The sequence below is a fragment of the Moschus berezovskii genome, chromosome 6, assembly GCF_049115385.1.
Source record: "Moschus berezovskii isolate FMDL1 chromosome 6, NW_MosBer_1.0, whole genome shotgun sequence".
In the NCBI taxonomy this organism is placed as follows: domain Eukaryota; kingdom Metazoa; phylum Chordata; class Mammalia; order Artiodactyla; family Moschidae; genus Moschus; species Moschus berezovskii.
In genome coordinates, this window is record NC_142465.1 from 34,981,335 (window position 1) to 34,999,387 (window position 18,053).

The 18,053-nt window shown below is 54.9% G+C and overlaps 1 protein-coding gene across 11 annotated transcripts in view; it reads left to right on the forward strand.

Moving 5' to 3' along the window:
* The window catches only part of KMT2D (lysine methyltransferase 2D), a 39,910-nt gene extending 21,857 nt beyond the window's left edge, over window positions 1-18,053 (forward strand). For 7 of the 11 annotated variants that reach the window (XM_055395806.2, XM_055395817.2, XM_055395811.2 and 4 more), the window contains exons 35-56: window positions 131-1,986; window positions 3,543-3,666; window positions 3,813-3,897; window positions 4,003-4,069; window positions 4,161-4,393; window positions 4,495-7,455; window positions 7,591-7,731; window positions 7,855-8,022; window positions 8,181-8,340; window positions 8,964-9,039; window positions 9,221-9,396; window positions 9,505-9,635; window positions 10,307-10,439; window positions 10,518-10,645; window positions 10,799-11,939; window positions 12,897-13,033; window positions 13,141-13,271; window positions 13,759-13,806; window positions 14,956-15,241; window positions 15,467-15,540; window positions 15,668-15,776; window positions 15,909-18,053. In XM_055395806.2, the coding sequence (XP_055251781.2) occupies window positions 131-1,986; window positions 3,543-3,666; window positions 3,813-3,897; window positions 4,003-4,069; window positions 4,161-4,393; window positions 4,495-7,455; window positions 7,591-7,731; window positions 7,855-8,022; window positions 8,181-8,340; window positions 8,964-9,039; window positions 9,221-9,396; window positions 9,505-9,635; window positions 10,307-10,439; window positions 10,518-10,645; window positions 10,799-11,939; window positions 12,897-13,033; window positions 13,141-13,271; window positions 13,759-13,806; window positions 14,956-15,241; window positions 15,467-15,540; window positions 15,668-15,776; window positions 15,909-16,001 (8,458 nt within the window). In that variant the 3' untranslated portion in view covers window positions 16,002-18,053. The remainder of the gene's footprint in view (window positions 1-130; window positions 1,987-3,542; window positions 3,667-3,812; window positions 3,898-4,002; window positions 4,070-4,160; window positions 4,394-4,494; window positions 7,456-7,590; window positions 7,732-7,854; window positions 8,023-8,180; window positions 8,341-8,963; window positions 9,040-9,220; window positions 9,397-9,504; window positions 9,636-10,306; window positions 10,440-10,517; window positions 10,646-10,798; window positions 11,940-12,896; window positions 13,034-13,140; window positions 13,272-13,758; window positions 13,807-14,955; window positions 15,242-15,466; window positions 15,541-15,667; window positions 15,777-15,908) is intronic. The other 4 variants (XM_055395812.2, XM_055395819.2, XM_055395815.2 and 1 more) reach the window with 3 other exon arrangements.

Here is an 18,053-nt window from a genome sequence, read left to right on the forward strand (position 1 = left end):
ATCCTCAGCATCACTTTCTTTTCTTCCCCATTTCTTCCCCCTCACTGCATTAACTCTTTTCTTCTTTAGGGAAGCCCATGTTCTAGCTCTTTTCATTCTGATTTTATATTATTACTGCGTGTACTTCCAGGCAATTGGTGGGGGGCTCCCAAGCCTTCTATCAGCGAGCGCCGTATCCTGGGTCCCTGCCCTTACAGCAGCAACAGCAGCAGCAACTGTGGCAGCAGCAGGCAACAGCAGCAACTTCCATGCGACTTCCCATGTCTGCACGCTTTCCATCAACTCCTGGGCCGGAACTTGGCCGCCAAACCCTAGGTTCCCCTTTGGCTGGAATTTCCAACCGCCTGCCTGGCCCCGGTGAACCAGTGCCTGGCCCAGCTGGTCCTGCCCAGTTCATTGAGTTGCGGCACAATGTACAAAAAGGACTTGGACCGGGGGGTCCTCCATTTCCCGGTCAGGGCCCTCCACAGAGACCCCGTTTTTACCCTGTAACTGAGGATTCCCACCGACTGGCCCCTGAAGGGCTTCGTGGCCTAGCAGTCTCAGGCCTTCCTCCACAGAAACCTTCAGCCCCACCAGCCCCTGAACTGAACAACAGCCTCCATCCAACGGCCCACACCAAGGGTCCCAGCCTGCCCACTGGCTTGGAGCTAGTCAGCCGGCCCCCCTCCAGCACTGAGCTTGGCCGCCCCGCTCCTCTGGCCCTGGAAGCTGGGAAACTACCTTGTGAGGATCCTGAGCTGGATGATGACTTTGATGCCCACAAGGCCTTGGAGGACGATGAGGAGCTTGCTCACCTGGGCCTGGGTGTGGATGTGGCCAAGGGAGATGATGAGCTGGGCACTCTGGAAAACCTAGAGACCAATGATCCCCACCTCGATGACCTGCTCAATGGGGATGAGTTTGACCTGCTGGCCTATACTGACCCTGAGCTGGACACGGGGGACAAGAAGGACATCTTCAATGAGCATCTGAGGCTGGTGGAGTCAGCCAATGAAAAGGCTGAACGAGAGGCTCTGTTGCGAGGGGTGGAGCCAGGACCCTTGGGCCCTGAGGAGCGCCCTCCTCTGGCCGCTGATGCCTCTGAACCCCGTCTGGCGTCAGGGCTTCCTGAGGTGAAGCCTAAGGTGGAGGAGGGTGGGCGCCACCCTTCCCCTTGCCAGTTTACCATTACCACCCCCAAGGCAGAGCCAGCACCTGTCAGCACTTCCTTAGGCCTGGGGGTGAAGCCAGGTCAGAGTGTGACGGGCAGCCGGGACACTCGAATGGGCTCAGGACCTTTTTCCAGCAGTGGACACACAGCTGAGAAGGTCCCCTTTGGGACCACAGGAGGACCACCAGCTCACCTGCTGACGCCCAGCCCACTGAGTGGCCCAGGAGGGTCCTCTCTACTGGAAAAGTTTGAGCTAGAGAGTGGGGCCCTGACTTTGCCTGGTGGACATGCGTCTGGGGATGAGCTGGACAAGATGGAGAGCTCACTGGTAGCCAGTGAGTTACCCCTGCTCATTGAGGACCTGTTGGAACATGAGAAGAAAGAGCTACAAAAGAAGCAGCAGCTTTCAGCACAGCTGCAGCCTGTGCAGCAGCAGCAGCCCCAGCAGCATTCCCTGCTGTCCACCCCAGGCCCTGCCCAGGCTGCGTCTTTGCCCCATGAGGGCTCTTCTCCCAGTTTGGCCGGCCCTCAACAGCAGCTTGCCCTGGGACTTGGAGGCTCCCGACAGCCAGGCTTGGCCCAACCGTTGATGCCCACCCAGCCACCAGCTCATGCCCTCCAGCAGCGCCTGGCCCCGTCCATGGCCATGGTATCCAACCAAGGGCATATGCTAAGTGGGCAGCATGGGGGACAGGCAGGCTTGGTGCCCCAGCAGAACCCACAGCCGGTGCTGGCACAGAAGCCCATGGGTACCATGCCACCATCCATGTGCATGAAACCACAGCAGCTGGCAATGCAGCAGCAGTTGGCTAACAGCTTTTTCCCGGATACAGGTAATCTCAGCTGGGGGGGAGGGACTGGCTTAGTAACTCAGGAGTGATCACTATTACCACTAACTGAATTCTCTCTGAGGCTGCAGACCTAGTTACTCCCTAGTTAAAGGAGACGGGACACAGAGAGTGGTATAGGCAGAAACACTAGCTTTTAAGAGAGAATAGTGCCTGGCATCTAGCAGGTGTTCAGATGTTTGAGTGAATGAATGGAATGGACACCTGAAGTCTGATTAGCAGAGTCCTTGTAGCTGTGATGAGACCCAGAGCTTAGGACTTAGAGCAAAGTGGTGCAAGAAGTAGTTGGGCTGGTGAAAGACTTAGGGAGATTTAGTGGCAGGAAAGTCAGGTGTATTTGGAGACCATGAGTGGACTGCTTAGGCTGGGGTAGGCTTTGTGGAAGGAAGCGAGTGGGCACTGCCATAACTTTGAGAGGTAAGATGGGGGCCCAGATTGAGGAAGACCTCAAATTATGATAGTTATCTATTGAATAAAGACTGCTCAACACTGTGCTGAGCACTTTGCATTTATTGTGTAATATAATCATCACAACAAAAACATTAAATAGGTACCATTATTATTTTTTTTTAATTTTGTATTGGGGTATAGTTGATTAACAATGTGAGAGCATCAGGTGAACAGCTAAGGAACTCAGCCATACATATACATGCATCCGTTCTCCCCCAAAGCCCCCTCCCATCTAGGCCACCATGTAACATTGAGCAGAGTTCTGTGTGCTGTATAGTAGGTTCTTGTTGGTTATCCATTTTAAATATAGCAGAGTGTACACATAACAGGTACTGTTATTATCTTATAGAAAAGGAAACTGAGGCAGAAAGATTAACTTGCTCAATATCATACAACTAACAGCTGGAATTGGAAGCCTGGCCCTCATATCCTTTTAACTATTTTACCATCTCAGAATAACCAGGAGAGGGTGTTTGGTTAATCTTCTTAAAAGCAGGGAGTCAGTCAAGCTTTCTGAGTAGTGGAGAAATATGCATTGTATAAGATTTTAGGATGATTTGGTGTCTGCTTGTTTCTCTTTTTCTACCCAGTGTCCTGGACAGGCAGAAGAGTGGTTCGTAGGTGGTATGTGTTGTGACCAAAGCAACTCTGGCATTGGGCTTTGGCACTCTGCCCACATCTTGGGTTCTTAGGCTGCACTTAGTTGCCCTAAGAACATGACTTTTGAAGAATGCTTTCTAGGTCATAAAGTAAACTTGTATTCTGGTCATATTTGATCTCTCAATAGCTCCGTGAGATAAGCAAAATAAGGAATCATGCTGTCAAATAGAAGAGTAAACTGAGGCTCATAGAGGTGAAATGACATTGGTTCAGTAAATATTTACTAAGTACCTTTTCCTGATACCATGCAAGTAAATACAGCTATGTGTCCTGTGAATGATAGAATTGAGTCACCTATGCTACCTGGATACTAGTCCAGTGGTCTTTCCACCATGCCATGCCATTGTTCTGCTTGGCTTGGTGGAAGTTAAGGTGTTGGTATGTCAGACACTGACCTCAACGCCAGGCTCACTTGGCTCTTCCGTCTCTAGACCTGGACAAATTCGCTGCAGAAGATATCATTGATCCTATTGCAAAGGCCAAAATGGTGGCTTTGAAAGGCATCAAGAAGGTGATGGCTCAGGGCAGCATTGGAGTGGCACCTGGTATGAACAGGTAAGATGTATGGGGTGGGAGCATTGGCTTTTTCCTTTTCCAGTCCTTCCCCTATTCTTCATGATCCTCCTTCCTACTAGTCCCACCTCTTTGCCCTTCAACTTTCCCCATCACTAACTCATCCTCTTTGCTTTGGTGGACTCCAGGCAGCAAGTGTCCCTGCTAGCTCAGAGGCTCTCAGGGGGGCCCGGCAGTGATCTGCAGAACCACGTGGCAGCTGGGAGTGGCCAGGTAAATGGTCGGGTGGGAGCAGGAACTTGGGTCCTGTGCCTTCGGGCCACCTTTCTTAGGGCCTGGTATAGAACAATGACCCTTCAACAGTCTTTCTCATCCCAGGAGCGGGGTGCCGGTGACCCCTCCCAGCCTCGTCCCAATCCACCCACTTTTGCCCAGGGAGTGATCAGTGAGTATGGTGATGGGGAGGAATGTGCAAGGAAGTAGCTTGGGGAAAGAGGGGCTTGGATCCCCTGACACCCGTCCACTTCCTTTCCCAGATGAGGCTGACCAGCGGCAGTATGAAGAGTGGCTGTTCCATACCCAGCAGCTCCTACAAATGCAACTGAAGGTGCTTGAGGAACAGATAGGGGTGCACCGCAAGTCCCGGAAAGCCCTGTGTGCCAAGCAGCGCACTGCCAAGAAGGCTGGCCGGGAGTTCCCCGAGGCTGATGCTGAAAAGCTGAAGCTGGTTACGGAACAACAGAGCAAGATTCAGAAACAGCTGGATCAGGTAGGGAAGGCAGACTTCAGCCTAGCAACCAGGAACCTGGGAAAAGGGGTGGCACAGGTGGGTAGCCTCCCGGCTGACCTCCCTGACCCCTCCCGTGTTAGGTCCGGAAGCAACAGAAGGAGCACACTAACCTCATGGCAGAATATCGGAATAAGCAGCAGCAGCAGCAACAGCAGCAGCAGCAACAGCAGCAGCACTCAGCCGTACTTGCCCTTAGCCCTTCCCAGAGTCCCCGGCTACTCACCAAGCTTCCTGGTCAGTTGCTCCCAGGCCATGGGCTGCAGCCATCTCAAGGACCCCCGGGGGGGCAAGCTGCAGGTCTTCGCCTGACCCCCGGGGGCATGGCCCTACCTGGACAGCCTGGTGGCCCCTTCCTCAACACCACCCTGGCCCAACAGCAGCAACAGCAACATTCTGGTGGAGCTGGGGCCCTGGCTGGCCCCTCAGGGGGCTTTTTCCCTGGCAACCTTGCTCTTCGAGGCCTGGGACCTGACTCGAGGCTTTTACAGGAAAGGCAGCTGCAGCTCCAACAGCAGCGCATGCAACTGGCCCAGAAACTGCAACAGCAGCAGCAGCAGCATCTCCTAGGACAGGTAGCAATCCAGCAGCAACAGCAGCAGGGCCCAGGAGTACAGGCAAACCAGGCTCTGGGTCCCAAGCCCCAGGGCCTTCTGCCTCCCAGCAGCCATCAGGGCCTCTTGGTCCAGCAGCTGTCCCCTCAACCACCCCAGGGGCCCCAGGGCATGCTGGGCCCTGCCCAGGTGGCAGTGTTGCAGCAGCAGCAACCACACCCTGGAACTTTGGGCCCCCAGGGCCCTCACAGACAGGTGCTCCTGACCCAGCCACGGGTGCTAAGTTCCCCCCAGATGGCACAGCAGGGTCAGGGCCTTATGGGACACCGGCTGGTCACATCCCAGCAGCAACAGCACCAACAGCAAGGATCCATGGCCGGGCTTTCCCATCTTCAGCAGGGTCTGATGCCACACAGTGGGCAGCCCAAACTGGGTGCTCAGCCCATGGCCGCCTTGCAGCAGCAGCAGTTGCAACAGCAGCAGCAGCAACAACTTCAACAGCAACAGCTTCAACAACAGCAGCAGCAACAGCTTCAACAACAGCAACAGCTTCAACAACAGCAACAGCAGCTACAACAGCAACAGCAGCTTCAACAGCAGCAACAGCTACAACAGCAGCAGCAGCAGCAGTTACAACAGCAACAGCAGCTTCAACAACAGCAGCAGCAACAGCAGCTTCAACAGCAGCAGCAACAGCAGCTTCAACAACAGCAGCAGCAACAGCAGCTTCAACAGCAGCAGCAGCAACAGCAGCTTCAACAGCAGCAGCAGCAACAGCAGCTTCAACAGCAGCAGCAGCAACAGCAGCTTCAACAGCAGCAGCAGCAACAGCAGCTTCAACAGCAGCAGCAGCAACAGCAGCTTCAACAACAACAGCAGCAGATGGGCCTCTTGAGCCAGAGTCGAACTTTACTGTCTCCTCAACAGCAGCAGCAACAGATGACACTTGGCCCTGGCATGCCAGCCAAGCCTCTGCAACACTTTTCTAGCCCTGGAGCCCTGGGCCCAACCCTCATCCTAACGGGCAAGGAACAAAGCGTCATAGAGACGGCTCTTCCTTCAGAGGCCAGTGAGGGGCCCTCCACACATCAGGGAGGGCCCTTACCAATGGGGACTGTACCAGACTCCGTGGCCACTGAACCAGGAGAGGTGAAGCCCTCACTGTCTGGGGACTCACAACTCCTGCTTATCCAGCCCCAGGCCCAGCCTCAGCCCAACTCTCTGCAGCTGCAGCCACCTCTGAGGCTTGCAGGACAACAGCAGCCGCCGGTTAACTTGCTCCACACAGCAGGCACGGGAAGCCATGGGCAACCAGGCAGTGGATCATCTGAGGCCTCGTCTGTGCCCCACCTACTGGCCCAATCCTCTGTTTCCTTAGGGGAACAGCCTGGATCCGTGACCCAGAACCTTCTGAGCTCCCAACAGCCCCTTGGACTAGAGCGACCCATGCAAAATAATGTAGGGCCACAGCCTGCCAAGCCAGGATCTGTCCCGCAGTCTGGGCAGAGCCTGCCAGGGGCTGGGGTCATGCCTACAGTGGGTCAGCTTCGGGCACAGCTCCAAGGAGTCCTGGCCAAAAACCCACAGCTGCGGCATTTGAGTCCTCAGCAGCAGCAGCAGCTCCAGGCGCTTCTCATGCAGCGGCAGCTACAGCAGAGTCAGGCAGCACGCCAGGCCCCACCCTACCAGGAGCCTGGAACCCAGCCCTCTCCCCTCCAAGGCCTCCTGGGCCGCCAGCCCCAACTTGGGGGCTTCCCTGGATCCCAGACAGGCCCTCTTCAGGAGCTAGGGGCCGGGCTTCGACCTCAGGGCCCACCCCGACTCCCCGCCCCACAAGGAGCCTTATCCACAGGACCAGTTCTTGGCCCTGTCCATCCCACACCTCCACCATCCAGCCCTCAAGAGCCAAAGAGACCTTCCTCCCAATTACCTTCCCCTAGCTCCCAGCTCCCCTCAGAGGCCCAGCTCCCTACCACCCAGCCAGGAACCCCCAAGCCCCAGGGGCCACCCTTGGAGCTTCCTCCTGGGAGGGTCTCACCTGCTGCTGCCCAGCTTGCGGATACCTTCTTTGGCAAGGGATTGGGACCTTGGGACCCCCCAGAACACCTAGCGGAAGCCCAGAAGCTGGAGCAAAGCAGCCTGGTACCTGGGCATCTGGACCAGGTGAATGGGCAGGTGGTACCTGAGCCACCACATCTCAGCATCAAGCAGGAGCCTCAGGAAGAGCCGTGTGTCCTGGGATCCCAGGCGGTGAAGAGGGAGGCCAACGGGGAGCCCGTAGGGGCACCAGGTACCAGCAACCACCTCTTGCTGGCAGGTCCCCGCTCAGAAGCCGGGCATCTGCTCTTGCAGAAGCTTCTACGAGCAAAGAATGTGCAACTCAGCACAGGGCGGGGACCCGAGGGGCTGCGAACTGAGATCAACGGGCACATTGACAGCAAGCTTGCTGGGCTGGAGCAGAAACTGCAGGGTACCCCCAGCACCAAGGAGGTGAGTACTCCAGTTAGAGTGGAGCAGACAGTGTGGGGCCTAGAGCCCAGGGGCAGAGCGAGCAGGTCTGGGTGAAACCAGAGGTGAGGGCTCCAAGGGGCACAGTGGTCTTCACTGTGGGTTTGTCCGGCTTAGGATACAGCAGCAAGGAAGCCTTTGACACCGAAGCCCAAGCGGGTGCAGAAGGCAAGCGACAGGTTGGTGAGCTCCCGAAAGAAGCTGCGGAAGGAGGACGGGGTCAGGGCCAGCGAGGCCTTGCTGAAACAGCTGAAACAGGTGACCCCCAGGAGCCAGTCCCCTGGTCCCATCCCAGGATAGGGGGCAGCCTGGTCCCCAGCCATGCAGTAACAGAAAGGTATATGCTGCGGGATTCTAACCTTGTCATCTTGCCCCTTCTAGGAGCTGTCCCTGCTGCCACTCACGGAGCCTACCATCACCGCCAATTTTAGCCTCTTTGCTCCCTTTGGCAGCAGCTGCCCAGTCAGTGGGCAGTGCCAGCTGAGGGGGGCCTTCGGAAGTGGGGTGCTGCCCACGGGCCCTGACTACTATTCCCAGCTGCTTACCAAGGTCAGAAAAATGGCAGTACCTTTTGGGGATGATGAGGTTCTTGGGGAGGTGGAGTTGGGGGTGGCAGTCTTTAGCAAAGGGCTGATGGAGTGTGGGGCCAGGAGATTATGTCAGTCTCCCTATGCCATCTTGCACACAACACCCCACCCCGCCCCCAGAATAACCTGAGTAACCCGCCGACACCACCCTCGTCGCTGCCCCCCACCCCACCCCCATCGGTGCAGCAGAAGATGGTTAATGGCGTTACTCCATCTGAAGAGCTGGGGGAGCACCCCAAGGATGCCACCTCTGCCCGGGATACTGAAGGGGTGCTGAGGGGTGAGTCGAGAGCAGAGTGGGCTGCCTTACAGCCCCGTCTTGGTGGCTAGGGTTCTGTGGGAGGGTTTGAGGTAGGAGTGGGTTGCGTGTTGCTCTGTGTGCATACACAGCAGGTGGTACTTGAGATAGGAAGGGCCTCTTTGGGACTGGTTTGTTGGAGCCAAGGAGGGGCTTCTGGAGTCCAGGGCAAAGGCAGCAGGGCAGAGAGAACATTAATGAAGCTTTTGTTTTTGAGGAATGACCAAGTTTCCTTACCCACAGGGTATGAACTCCAGTCAGATCTGGATTTGAACTCTGGGTCCTTCATTCATTTAGCGGTGCTACTGCAGCCAAGTAACTTGCTTGACTTGTGTGAGCCTCGATTTTCTCACTCTAAAATAAAAAAAATAATGAGTTGTTGAAAGAGTATAACCAGTGAGCGTACACTGCAGAGTAAACTCTTTAGAAAGGCTCAATAAATGTATAGCTCAGGTACCGCAAACTGGTAGTTGGGTGGATGAGTAGATAGTGGTCGTGGAACTGAGCTAGATCTTGGGCCAGTCAGGCCTGACACATGTGGGAGAGAGCACCAGCAGCTCTGGCCTGGCCTCAGCCTGACTTTTCTTCTCCTGCCGACCCTGCAGATGCTTCAGAAGTAAAAAGTCTAGACCTGCTGGCCGCTTTGCCAACACCCCCTCACAATCAGACTGAGGATGTCAGGTACGGAAGGGACAGAGAAGGGGATGAGGAATTGGGGTGGGGGACCAGTTCCTCGTTTTTCCTTCTTTTTTCTTTTGACCAGTGGCAGACTTCAGATAGGGCTATAACATCCACAGATTTCTAGATTTAGGAGGGGGCACCTGCTGGGCTGTAGCAGTGAGTGTCTGTTTTTGGCCCACAGGATGGAGAGTGATGAGGACAGCGATTCTCCTGACAGCATTGTGCCAGCTTCATCCCCTGAGAGCATCCTGGGGGAGGAGGCCCCCCGTTTCCCTCAGCTGGGCTCAGGCCGGTGGGAGCAGGATGACCGGGCTCTCTCCCCCGTCATCCCCATCATTCCTCGGGCCAGCATTCCAGGTAGAGGTGACTCTGGGCCTGGACCTGGCCTGGCCTGGCCAGGCTGCATTGTCAGAGGTCAGGGAGTGAGGCAGCTGGAGCTTATACAGGTCCTTCTTTGTCATTCAGTCTTCCCAGAGAGCAAACCTTATGGGGTCCTGGATCTGGAGGCCCCCAGGAAGCTGCCTGCCCCAACTTGGGAAAAGGGCAAAGGAAGTGAGGTGTCAGTCATGCTGACGGTTTCTGCTGCTGCCGCCAAGGTATGTCCTGGGGATGCCTCGGGGCCAGAAGGGGATGCCGGTCAGAGGGCAGTCCCAGGAGCTTCTCTGGATAAATCCAATCATTTAAACCTGTTTGTTGAGGACCTCCTGTGAATGAAAGCCTGAGCCAGAGTGTGGGATTAGAGAAAATGTAGCACAAGGGGCTGCACTGCCCTCAAGGAGCTCACAGTTCAGGGGTAAAGACACAAGTCAACAAATAGAGTGTGTATAATGTGACAAGTGCTACCAAACATGACCCCCAGTCACATTGCATGGAATTCTGTTTTTTTGAAAATTTTATCAGGGTCTTGTGATCAAAGGAAATTGGAAATCTCAGTTAAAATGGCAAAACAGGTTTCTTTATTACAAGACTCTGCAGGTCCTTTACTTTGCTAATGTATACTGGCACTTTCCAAGGGGTGGATGCAGTGTGACATTTCCTAAGCCCAGTTGCCGCAGGTCTCTTTCTGTGAGCTCCTGTTAATGCCCACAGTGATTTGAGACAGGCTGCCTTTAAAGGAGGTGCATGAGAAGAAGCCAGATGGCACAGGGGCCAGATGACTGATGGGCCGCTTAGGAAGCTGCGTTCTGGGTGTCGTGGTCCCCGCCAAGCTGGTGATAGTTCTCACTCTGCCGACATGGCTGTCATATCCCCTTTCCTGCCCTGGCAGAACCTGAATGGCATGATGGTGGCAGTGGCAGAGCTGCTGAGCATGAAGATCCCCAATTCCTATGAGGTGCTGTTCCCAGAGAGCCCTGCCCGGGCCAGCATCGAGTCTAAGAAGGGGGACACTGAGGGCCCTGGTGAGTATGGCAGAAAAACTCCTTGGGGCCCGTGGGGAGTGATTGTGGTGGGAGTCTCTGACCCCTTCCTTCCTGCAGGTGGGAAAGAAAAGAGTCTGGGAGGCAAGAGCCCAGAGGCTGGCCCTGATTGGCTGAAGCAGTTTGATGCTGTGTTGCCCGGCTACACACTCAAGAGTCAGTTAGACATCTTGAGTCTCCTCAAACAGGTGGGTCTGTTGGAGGAAGACAGGGTGGGTATCTGGCTAGGACGAGGAGGCAGAGGGCTTTGGGGTGAGTGGAATCCGGGTGGGAGGAGAGAGGTGACTAAGTTAATTGAGGAGCCAGCACTAACGGTACAGGGCTCTCCTATCTTCCCATAGGAGAGCCCTGCCCCAGAGCCCCCCACCCAGCACAGCTACACCTACAACGTCTCCAACCTGGATGTGCGACAGCTCTCGGCCCCACCTCCTGAAGAGCCCTCCCCACCCCCTTCCCCTCTGGCACCCTCTCCTGCCAGCCCCCCTGCTGAACCCTTGGTTGAACTTCCAGCTGAACCCTCAGCTGAGCCACCGATCCCCTCGCCTCTGCCACTGGCCTCATCCCCTGAATCTACCCGGCCCAAGCCCCGAGCCCGGCCTCCTGAGGAAGGTGAAGATTGCCGGCCCCCTCGCCTCAAGAAGTGGAAAGGGGTGCGCTGGAAGCGGCTCCGGCTGCTGCTGACTATCCAGAAGGGTGGTGTGCGGCAGGAGGATGAGCGGGAAGTGGCTGAGTTCATGGAACAGCTCGGTACAGCCTTGCGACCTGACAAGGTGCCTCGAGACATGCGGCGCTGCTGCTTCTGTCATGAGGAGGGGGATGGGGCCACGGATGGGCCTGCCCGCCTGCTGAACCTGGACTTGGACTTATGGGTGCATCTCAACTGTGCCCTGTGGTCCACAGAGGTATATGAGACCCAGGGTGGGGCGCTGATGAACGTGGAGGTTGCCCTGCACCGAGGCCTGCTCACCAAGTGCTCCCTGTGCCAGCGCACCGGTGCCACCAGCAGCTGCAATCGAATGCGTTGCCCCAACGTCTACCATTTTGCCTGTGCCATCCGCGCCAAGTGCATGTTCTTCAAGGACAAGACCATGCTGTGTCCGATGCATAAGATCAAGGGGCCCTGTGAGCAGGAGCTGAGCTCTTTTGCTGTCTTCCGGAGGGTCTACATTGAGCGGGATGAGGTGAAGCAGATTGCCAGCATCATCCAGCGGGGAGAGCGGCTGCACATGTTCCGGGTGGGGGGCCTTGTGTTCCACGCCATCGGACAGCTGCTGCCCCACCAGATGGCCGACTTCCACAGTGCCACTGCCCTCTATCCTGTGGGCTATGAGGCCACGCGCATCTACTGGAGCCTCCGCACTAACAACCGCCGCTGCTGCTACCGCTGCTCCATCGGCGAGAACAATGGGCGGCCAGAGTTCGTGATCAAAGTCATGGAGCAGGGCCTGGAGGACATGGTCTTCACGGACGCCTCTCCCCAGGGTGAGCACGGGACCCTTGCAGCCATAGTACAGCGGGCAAGTTGCTCCCAGAGTCACCTTTCCAATGTTGAGACGAGACCTTCAGGCTCCTTATTGTGTGATCTTGTTCACCCACTTCAGGCAGGTAGAGGTCTCTTGAAGTTCTCCAGAGAAAGTGTTTTGGCCTTTCTCAGCCACCTTGAATTCTCTATGAAATTGAAGATACTTTGCTTCTCTGACTACACATATTCCAGTTCCTTTTCTTAATCTCAGTGGATCTAAAGGGTACAGGTCTGAGACCCTGTCGCCCAGTTTACCCAGTCTCATCCTAGGCTTGAGTTCCTTACGGTTTGCTTTCCCCTGGTCTTGATTTAGGTATTAATGGTAAAAGTAACAGAATTAACATTGTAGTGAGCATGTATATGTGCCACAAACTAAGCTGAATGGTTTATGTAGGTTATTTTGTTCATGCAACCCTTCAAGGTAAGTACTATTATTATGCCAAGTTTATACATAAACTGAGTAATGGAGAGATTTAAGTAGTAGATTAGCCAGAAAAATTCATGTAGGTTTTAGAAAAAACCCAAACAAACTTTTTTACCAAACCAATATTTGCCTTAAGGGCCCCATGGCCAGTATTAGAACCTGAACCCAAGTCTTTTCACTCCAGAACATGCCTGGAGCTTGAGTTGCTCTGGCTCTCATGTAAGGTCCATGGACTGTGTTGGGTGTCCTGGGCCCTGGGTTCATGTTTCTGTGTCACAAGGCTCTCTGACGCCCCTCCAGGGTGGGAAACCTCCTGGCTTGTTGCGGGAGACTGAGACTGGGAGGCCAAGAGAGGTTCCTGAAGAACCACACACCGTCTTGGTGTCAAGGTGGACAGGCTATAGAGAACCACCCTAGCATCGGATGGAGGTTAGGGCTGAGGTCAGGAAGCAGAAGTTGCCTCTGAGGGCTGCTGTCTTTCCTTGTCTCTTAGCCGTTTGGAATCGAATCATTGAGCCTGTGGCGGCCATGAGGAAAGAGGCCGACATGCTGCGGCTCTTCCCCGAATACCTGAAAGGCGAGGAGCTCTTCGGGCTGACGGTGCACGCCGTGCTGCGCATAGCTGAATCAGTAAGGAGAGGGCCAGGGGCTGGCGGCTGCGGGCCAGGCGGGCCCTGGGAATGATGGTCTTGCCCCAGCAGTGCTCAGGCTGAAGTGAGTGTGACCTTTGCCCACAGCTGCCTGGAGTAGAAAGCTGTCAAAATTATTTATTCCGCTATGGACGCCACCCCCTGATGGAGCTACCGCTCATGATCAACCCCACTGGCTGTGCTCGGTCAGAGCCTAAAATCCTCACACACTACAAACGGTGAGCTTGTGGGGCTGGACCAAGGGTTGTGCGTATGCGGTTGGTAGGGCCCTCTGGCTAATTACAAGTGTTTGGGGTTACAGATCAGAGTTCCCTTGAAAAGACTGGGGGTTCACTCTAGCCTCCTGACTAGAGGGTGTACAGGTTTCACTGGGGTATCCTTTTCTTCCCCCAGCCTCTGAGGTGCTTGGGGTTGACCTGCAGTCTGGGGACACTTCTCTTGGGTGTCCTGGGAAAATGGCCCTTGGGGAGGTTCTGGGTAGAGGTGGTGAGATTTTATGTTAAAGGACCCAGATGCCACCTTCCTTTCCTGTGTCGCTTCCAGGGGACCTGTGATTCTCCCAACCTTAGACAGATGCCCCATGAGTGCTAGATTCACTTCCCGTCCCCAGGCTGAGTTGGTGTCAAAAATAAATAATTAGGAATATAATAGAAAAAATAATAAAACCTTACATTTGTATAGCACTTTATACTTTTTTTTTCAAAGCGTTTTCACATCCATTATCTCATTTGATCCTCACAACAACCTTATGAGGTAGGTAGGGCAGGTGGTATTATCCCCATTTACAGCTGAGAAAACTGAGACCCAGAAAGGTTAAGTGACTAGACAAAGGTCACAGCTGGGACCAGAGCCTTACCTCTTGACTTGTGGTTCACTGTTCTTGCGTGTACCACAGTAGCCTGACCTTGGTCCCTGGGTAGAGGGAGGCAGAATCCATGAGAGGAGGGCTTTCTTGAAGTTCTTCGGTTGCTCTTTGGGCTGTCGTAGAGCGTCAAACTCTACCCCCGCCAGCCCTGGTCCTTGATGCTCTACACCAGTGGTTTTCAAACTGTGTTTCAGAAAGCCCTGGAACACATAAACTGAGTGGGCAGAACTTGGCCCTCTCCACTCATAACTCCCGCTTCCCCATATTAGATTCAACCAGAAGAGTTCCGTTTCCATCTAGTTTATGTATTGGCATTTCTGTAATGTTTTGTTAAAGAAAAAAACAAGATTTCTGCTGTATGAGAAAGAGTCAGTTTGAAAACCACTGCTCTGGGATGGGCAAGAACTTGGCTGGTGCCCTAGGGTGGTGAAAAGGCATTCTGCTAGGCAGCAGTCATTCCCCTGCACTGAGCCATTTGCACAGAGCCCAATGTTACGGCAGAGAAAGGGAACAGTCTAAAGAAAGGAAAGGATACCACCATTTGGCTGTGAATTCAGGGCCAGTTTTAATTCAAATCTAGCCCAGTATGGTAGACATGGCCCCCACTTGCAGAGCTTTCAGCATGAGCAGGAGATAGGACTCAGAGATTTGAACAAATCTGTGAGCTTAAAGTCCAGGCCTGGGCTGCTTGGGAAAGACCTCCCAGAGGTCATGAGCATGGCCTTGAGTCTGGTTTGGCAGGAGGGTGGTAGAAGGCGGGGAGATGGGAGAGCAGGCTCAGTGTAGGGGAATCAGTGCCCCTTCCCTCCCTTCACACCCCACCCCACCATCCTGGGCTCTCTCCACCACACAGGGTGTTGGAAGGGTCCCCTAGTTGCTGCCTCACCACAGCCAAGACTCAGATGCCTCTACTCCACTCCCAAGGCAGCACGTGCCCTCATTGGAGTGTTACACATCCCAGGGAGGAAGCGGGTGGTATGTGCCTGGTCTGGGCTAGAGCTGTCTTGTCATGGACTGTGGACTATATCACCTCCCAGGCCCCATACTCTGAACAGCACCAGCATGTCCAAGGCATATCAGAGCACCTTCACAGGCGAGACCAACACCCCGTACAGCAAGCAGTTTGTGCACTCCAAGTCATCTCAGTACCGGCGGCTACGCACTGAGTGGAAGAACAATGTCTATCTGGCTCGCTCCCGTATCCAGGGCCTGGGTCTCTATGCAGCCAAGGACCTAGAAAAGCACACAATGGTCATTGAGTACATTGGCACCATCATTCGCAATGAGGTGGCCAACCGGCGGGAGAAAATCTATGAGGAGCAGGTATGGGCTGGCAGAGGGGCCATCACGGTGCACTTAGCCAAGGGGCAGGGGCAGGACTGGGGCAAGAGGAGCAGTGGAAAGCTGCTGTGGGAAGAGGAGGGGAGAGGCAGAAGAATGGAAGAGGAAGAAATGAAGATGCTGCCCAAGCCCACCTCTTGACCCCACCACCGCCACTGCTGCCCTTCTCTGATATTCTTGCCCCTTCTGCAACCCCTGCCTTTCTAGAATCGAGGCATCTACATGTTTCGAATAAACAACGAACATGTCATTGATGCTACGTTGACCGGAGGCCCCGCCAGGTGAGAGAGGGATGAGCAAGAAGGGATTTAGGAGTCCCTCAGGGTGGCACTCTGGGGGCGGGCCAGCAGGGAACCAGCATCCTCCAACCCAGCAGCTTGATATTTCTGCCTTTGTCCCACTGCCTAGGTACATTAACCATTCTTGTGCCCCTAACTGTGTGGCGGAAGTTGTGACATTTGACAAGGAGGACAAAATCATCATCATCTCCAGCCGGCGAATCCCCAAAGGAGAGGAGGTAAGAGGAAGCGTCTCTCAGTGAGTGACAGAGCAGCTCCCTCCTCTCTGCTGAAAGTCCAATCCCAAGGCCACCGCCCTCCCCTGCTTCCTCTGGTGGACTGGCCTTGATTATGCCCTCTTCTTTTTCCAGCTGACATATGACTATCAGTTTGATTTTGAGGACGATCAGCACAAGATCCCCTGCCACTGTGGAGCCTGGAACTGTCGGAAATGGATGAACTAAGAAGCTTTGAGGCTACCAGGCAGGGGAGTCCCACCACCCCCAACCTCTTCCCTGAAAGGGATGAGGGGGAAGAGAGGTAGCAGCCAGAGCCAGGAGCCAGGGCTGGGGCTGCCGGCTGACCGGAGCCCCTGGAGCAGGAGGCTGGGGCAGAGGGCCCTAGGCCAAGCCCACCCTGGGCACCAGGGATGACCCTCTTCCCCGCCACCGGCCCCCAGGCTGGCATCTCTGCCCCCAGCTCCAGGAGGGGCCAGACAGAAGCAGCCATTGGGCATCTCAGGTTTGAGGGGGATATGGGCCGGGAACTACCCAGAAGCATCTGGGAGGCAGCAGGGAGGGGGGAGGAGGATGTGTGGCCGGGCCTCACAGCCCTGCTGCTCCCACCGACCTCTCTGGCCCAACTCAAGGCTGCAAAGAGACTTGACTAAGCTTGACAATCCCAAAGGCCGGGTCCCACACCTGGCCCTGCCTGCCGGGTCCTGCCCCCACCCTCACCCCCATCCCCTTTCCTCTCGATCTGTCTCTGTCTCCCTCTTCTCCTCTGTGTTTCTGTCTCTCTATGGGTTGTGTTTCCTTGTTTTCCACTCTGACAAATGCAACATGAATGGGAAAGAGGCGCCCAGCTGCCCAGGAGGGCAAGCCAGGCAAGCCGGGCAAGGAGACCCCGCACCCACACCTACCTCATTTAAGTGTTGGATTTTTTGCTGTTTTGAAATGTGAGACCCTCTCCAAGCCCCCTACTGCCCCAACCCTCTCCCCCACCTCACTGCCCTCTTCTGAGTGGGTGGAAGGGGGGTAGGAGGAAGAAGAAAAAACAACAACAAAAAATCCATCTTTGTTTTTAATTACGGGCATGGGATGGTGGTTGAGGCTAATGATGATGAAGATTGGGGATGACTGGCCCCTAGTTGCTCTAGGACTTCCTTCTCCATCTGGACATGGGGGCAGGAGGGGTGTGCTCAACTTAGGACCAGAGTATCTCCCTCCTGTTTTCCCAACCCCATCATGAGCCCATTTGCCCTCCAGCCCCTGGATGGGGTGGGTGGGTGGTAGGGTGAGGGCTATCCCTGAGTGGCATGCCCATACCCAGTGAGGCAGGGTGTGGCCCGGAGCTCCCACTTTCCCTCAGTCACCAAACTGCTGCTGGTCTGGTGAGAAGGGGTGGTGACGTGGGGGTGGGGGAGCTTAGTGTCAGCGCGGGGAGGGTGGGGGGTATTTATCTATTTATACATGGGATTGTACATAGTCTTGTGGGGCATGGGGGAGCCGGCTGGAGGTGAGAACCCTCCCCTCTCCCCCCACCCCCGGGGAGAGCAAATGTAAAACTACTAATTTTTGTGCTTTATATATTCTATATAAATATATCTATTTTCTTTTTACAAAACCAGTTTATAAATGGTAGGGGGGTGTGGGGCGGATACATGGAGCTCCCCTTGTGGGGGAGCCCCCTCCATTACCCAACCTACCGCCCTTTTCCTCACCCCTTCCTCCCCACCCCCTGGCTGTGACTGCTGTAAGGTGGGGGTATAGAGGCTGGGCGATTCCCACCCCCTTTTGTATAGTTGGACTATGTTATAACGCACAAAAGTGAGCTGGCCCCAGGGGGAGCCAGAGGGTAATGGGTTCCCCTGCCTCCCTTTCCTTCACCTTTCTGCCCAAGCTTGTGCTGCAGTTGAACCTCTTCCTGGGGGTAGGGGTAGGTCAGGGGGTGGTTGAGGCCCCAGACCCCTCTCTGGTAGGGAGCCATGGGGATGAAGATGAAGCTTATATGCAGTTCTCTCCTAGGGGCTGTGGGCAAAGGGCATTTTGTAATTAATATTTTCAAGAATCAAATGTCTGGAGTGTCGGGGTGGGCTTGGTGGCGGTGTATGGGTGGGCCTGCTGGAGGGGGAGCACGGTCGCTGTTGTGATTTTAGGTTTGTTTTTGTTTGTTTTTGAATTTGGGGGGTTGCGGATTGATGGGGGTAGGGAAATTTTTTTTTTTAAGCTGCTTCCTCAACTGTTCAAGCTGCAAATGTTTAAGAGAATAACATCCCCCACCCCCACAGAAACCAC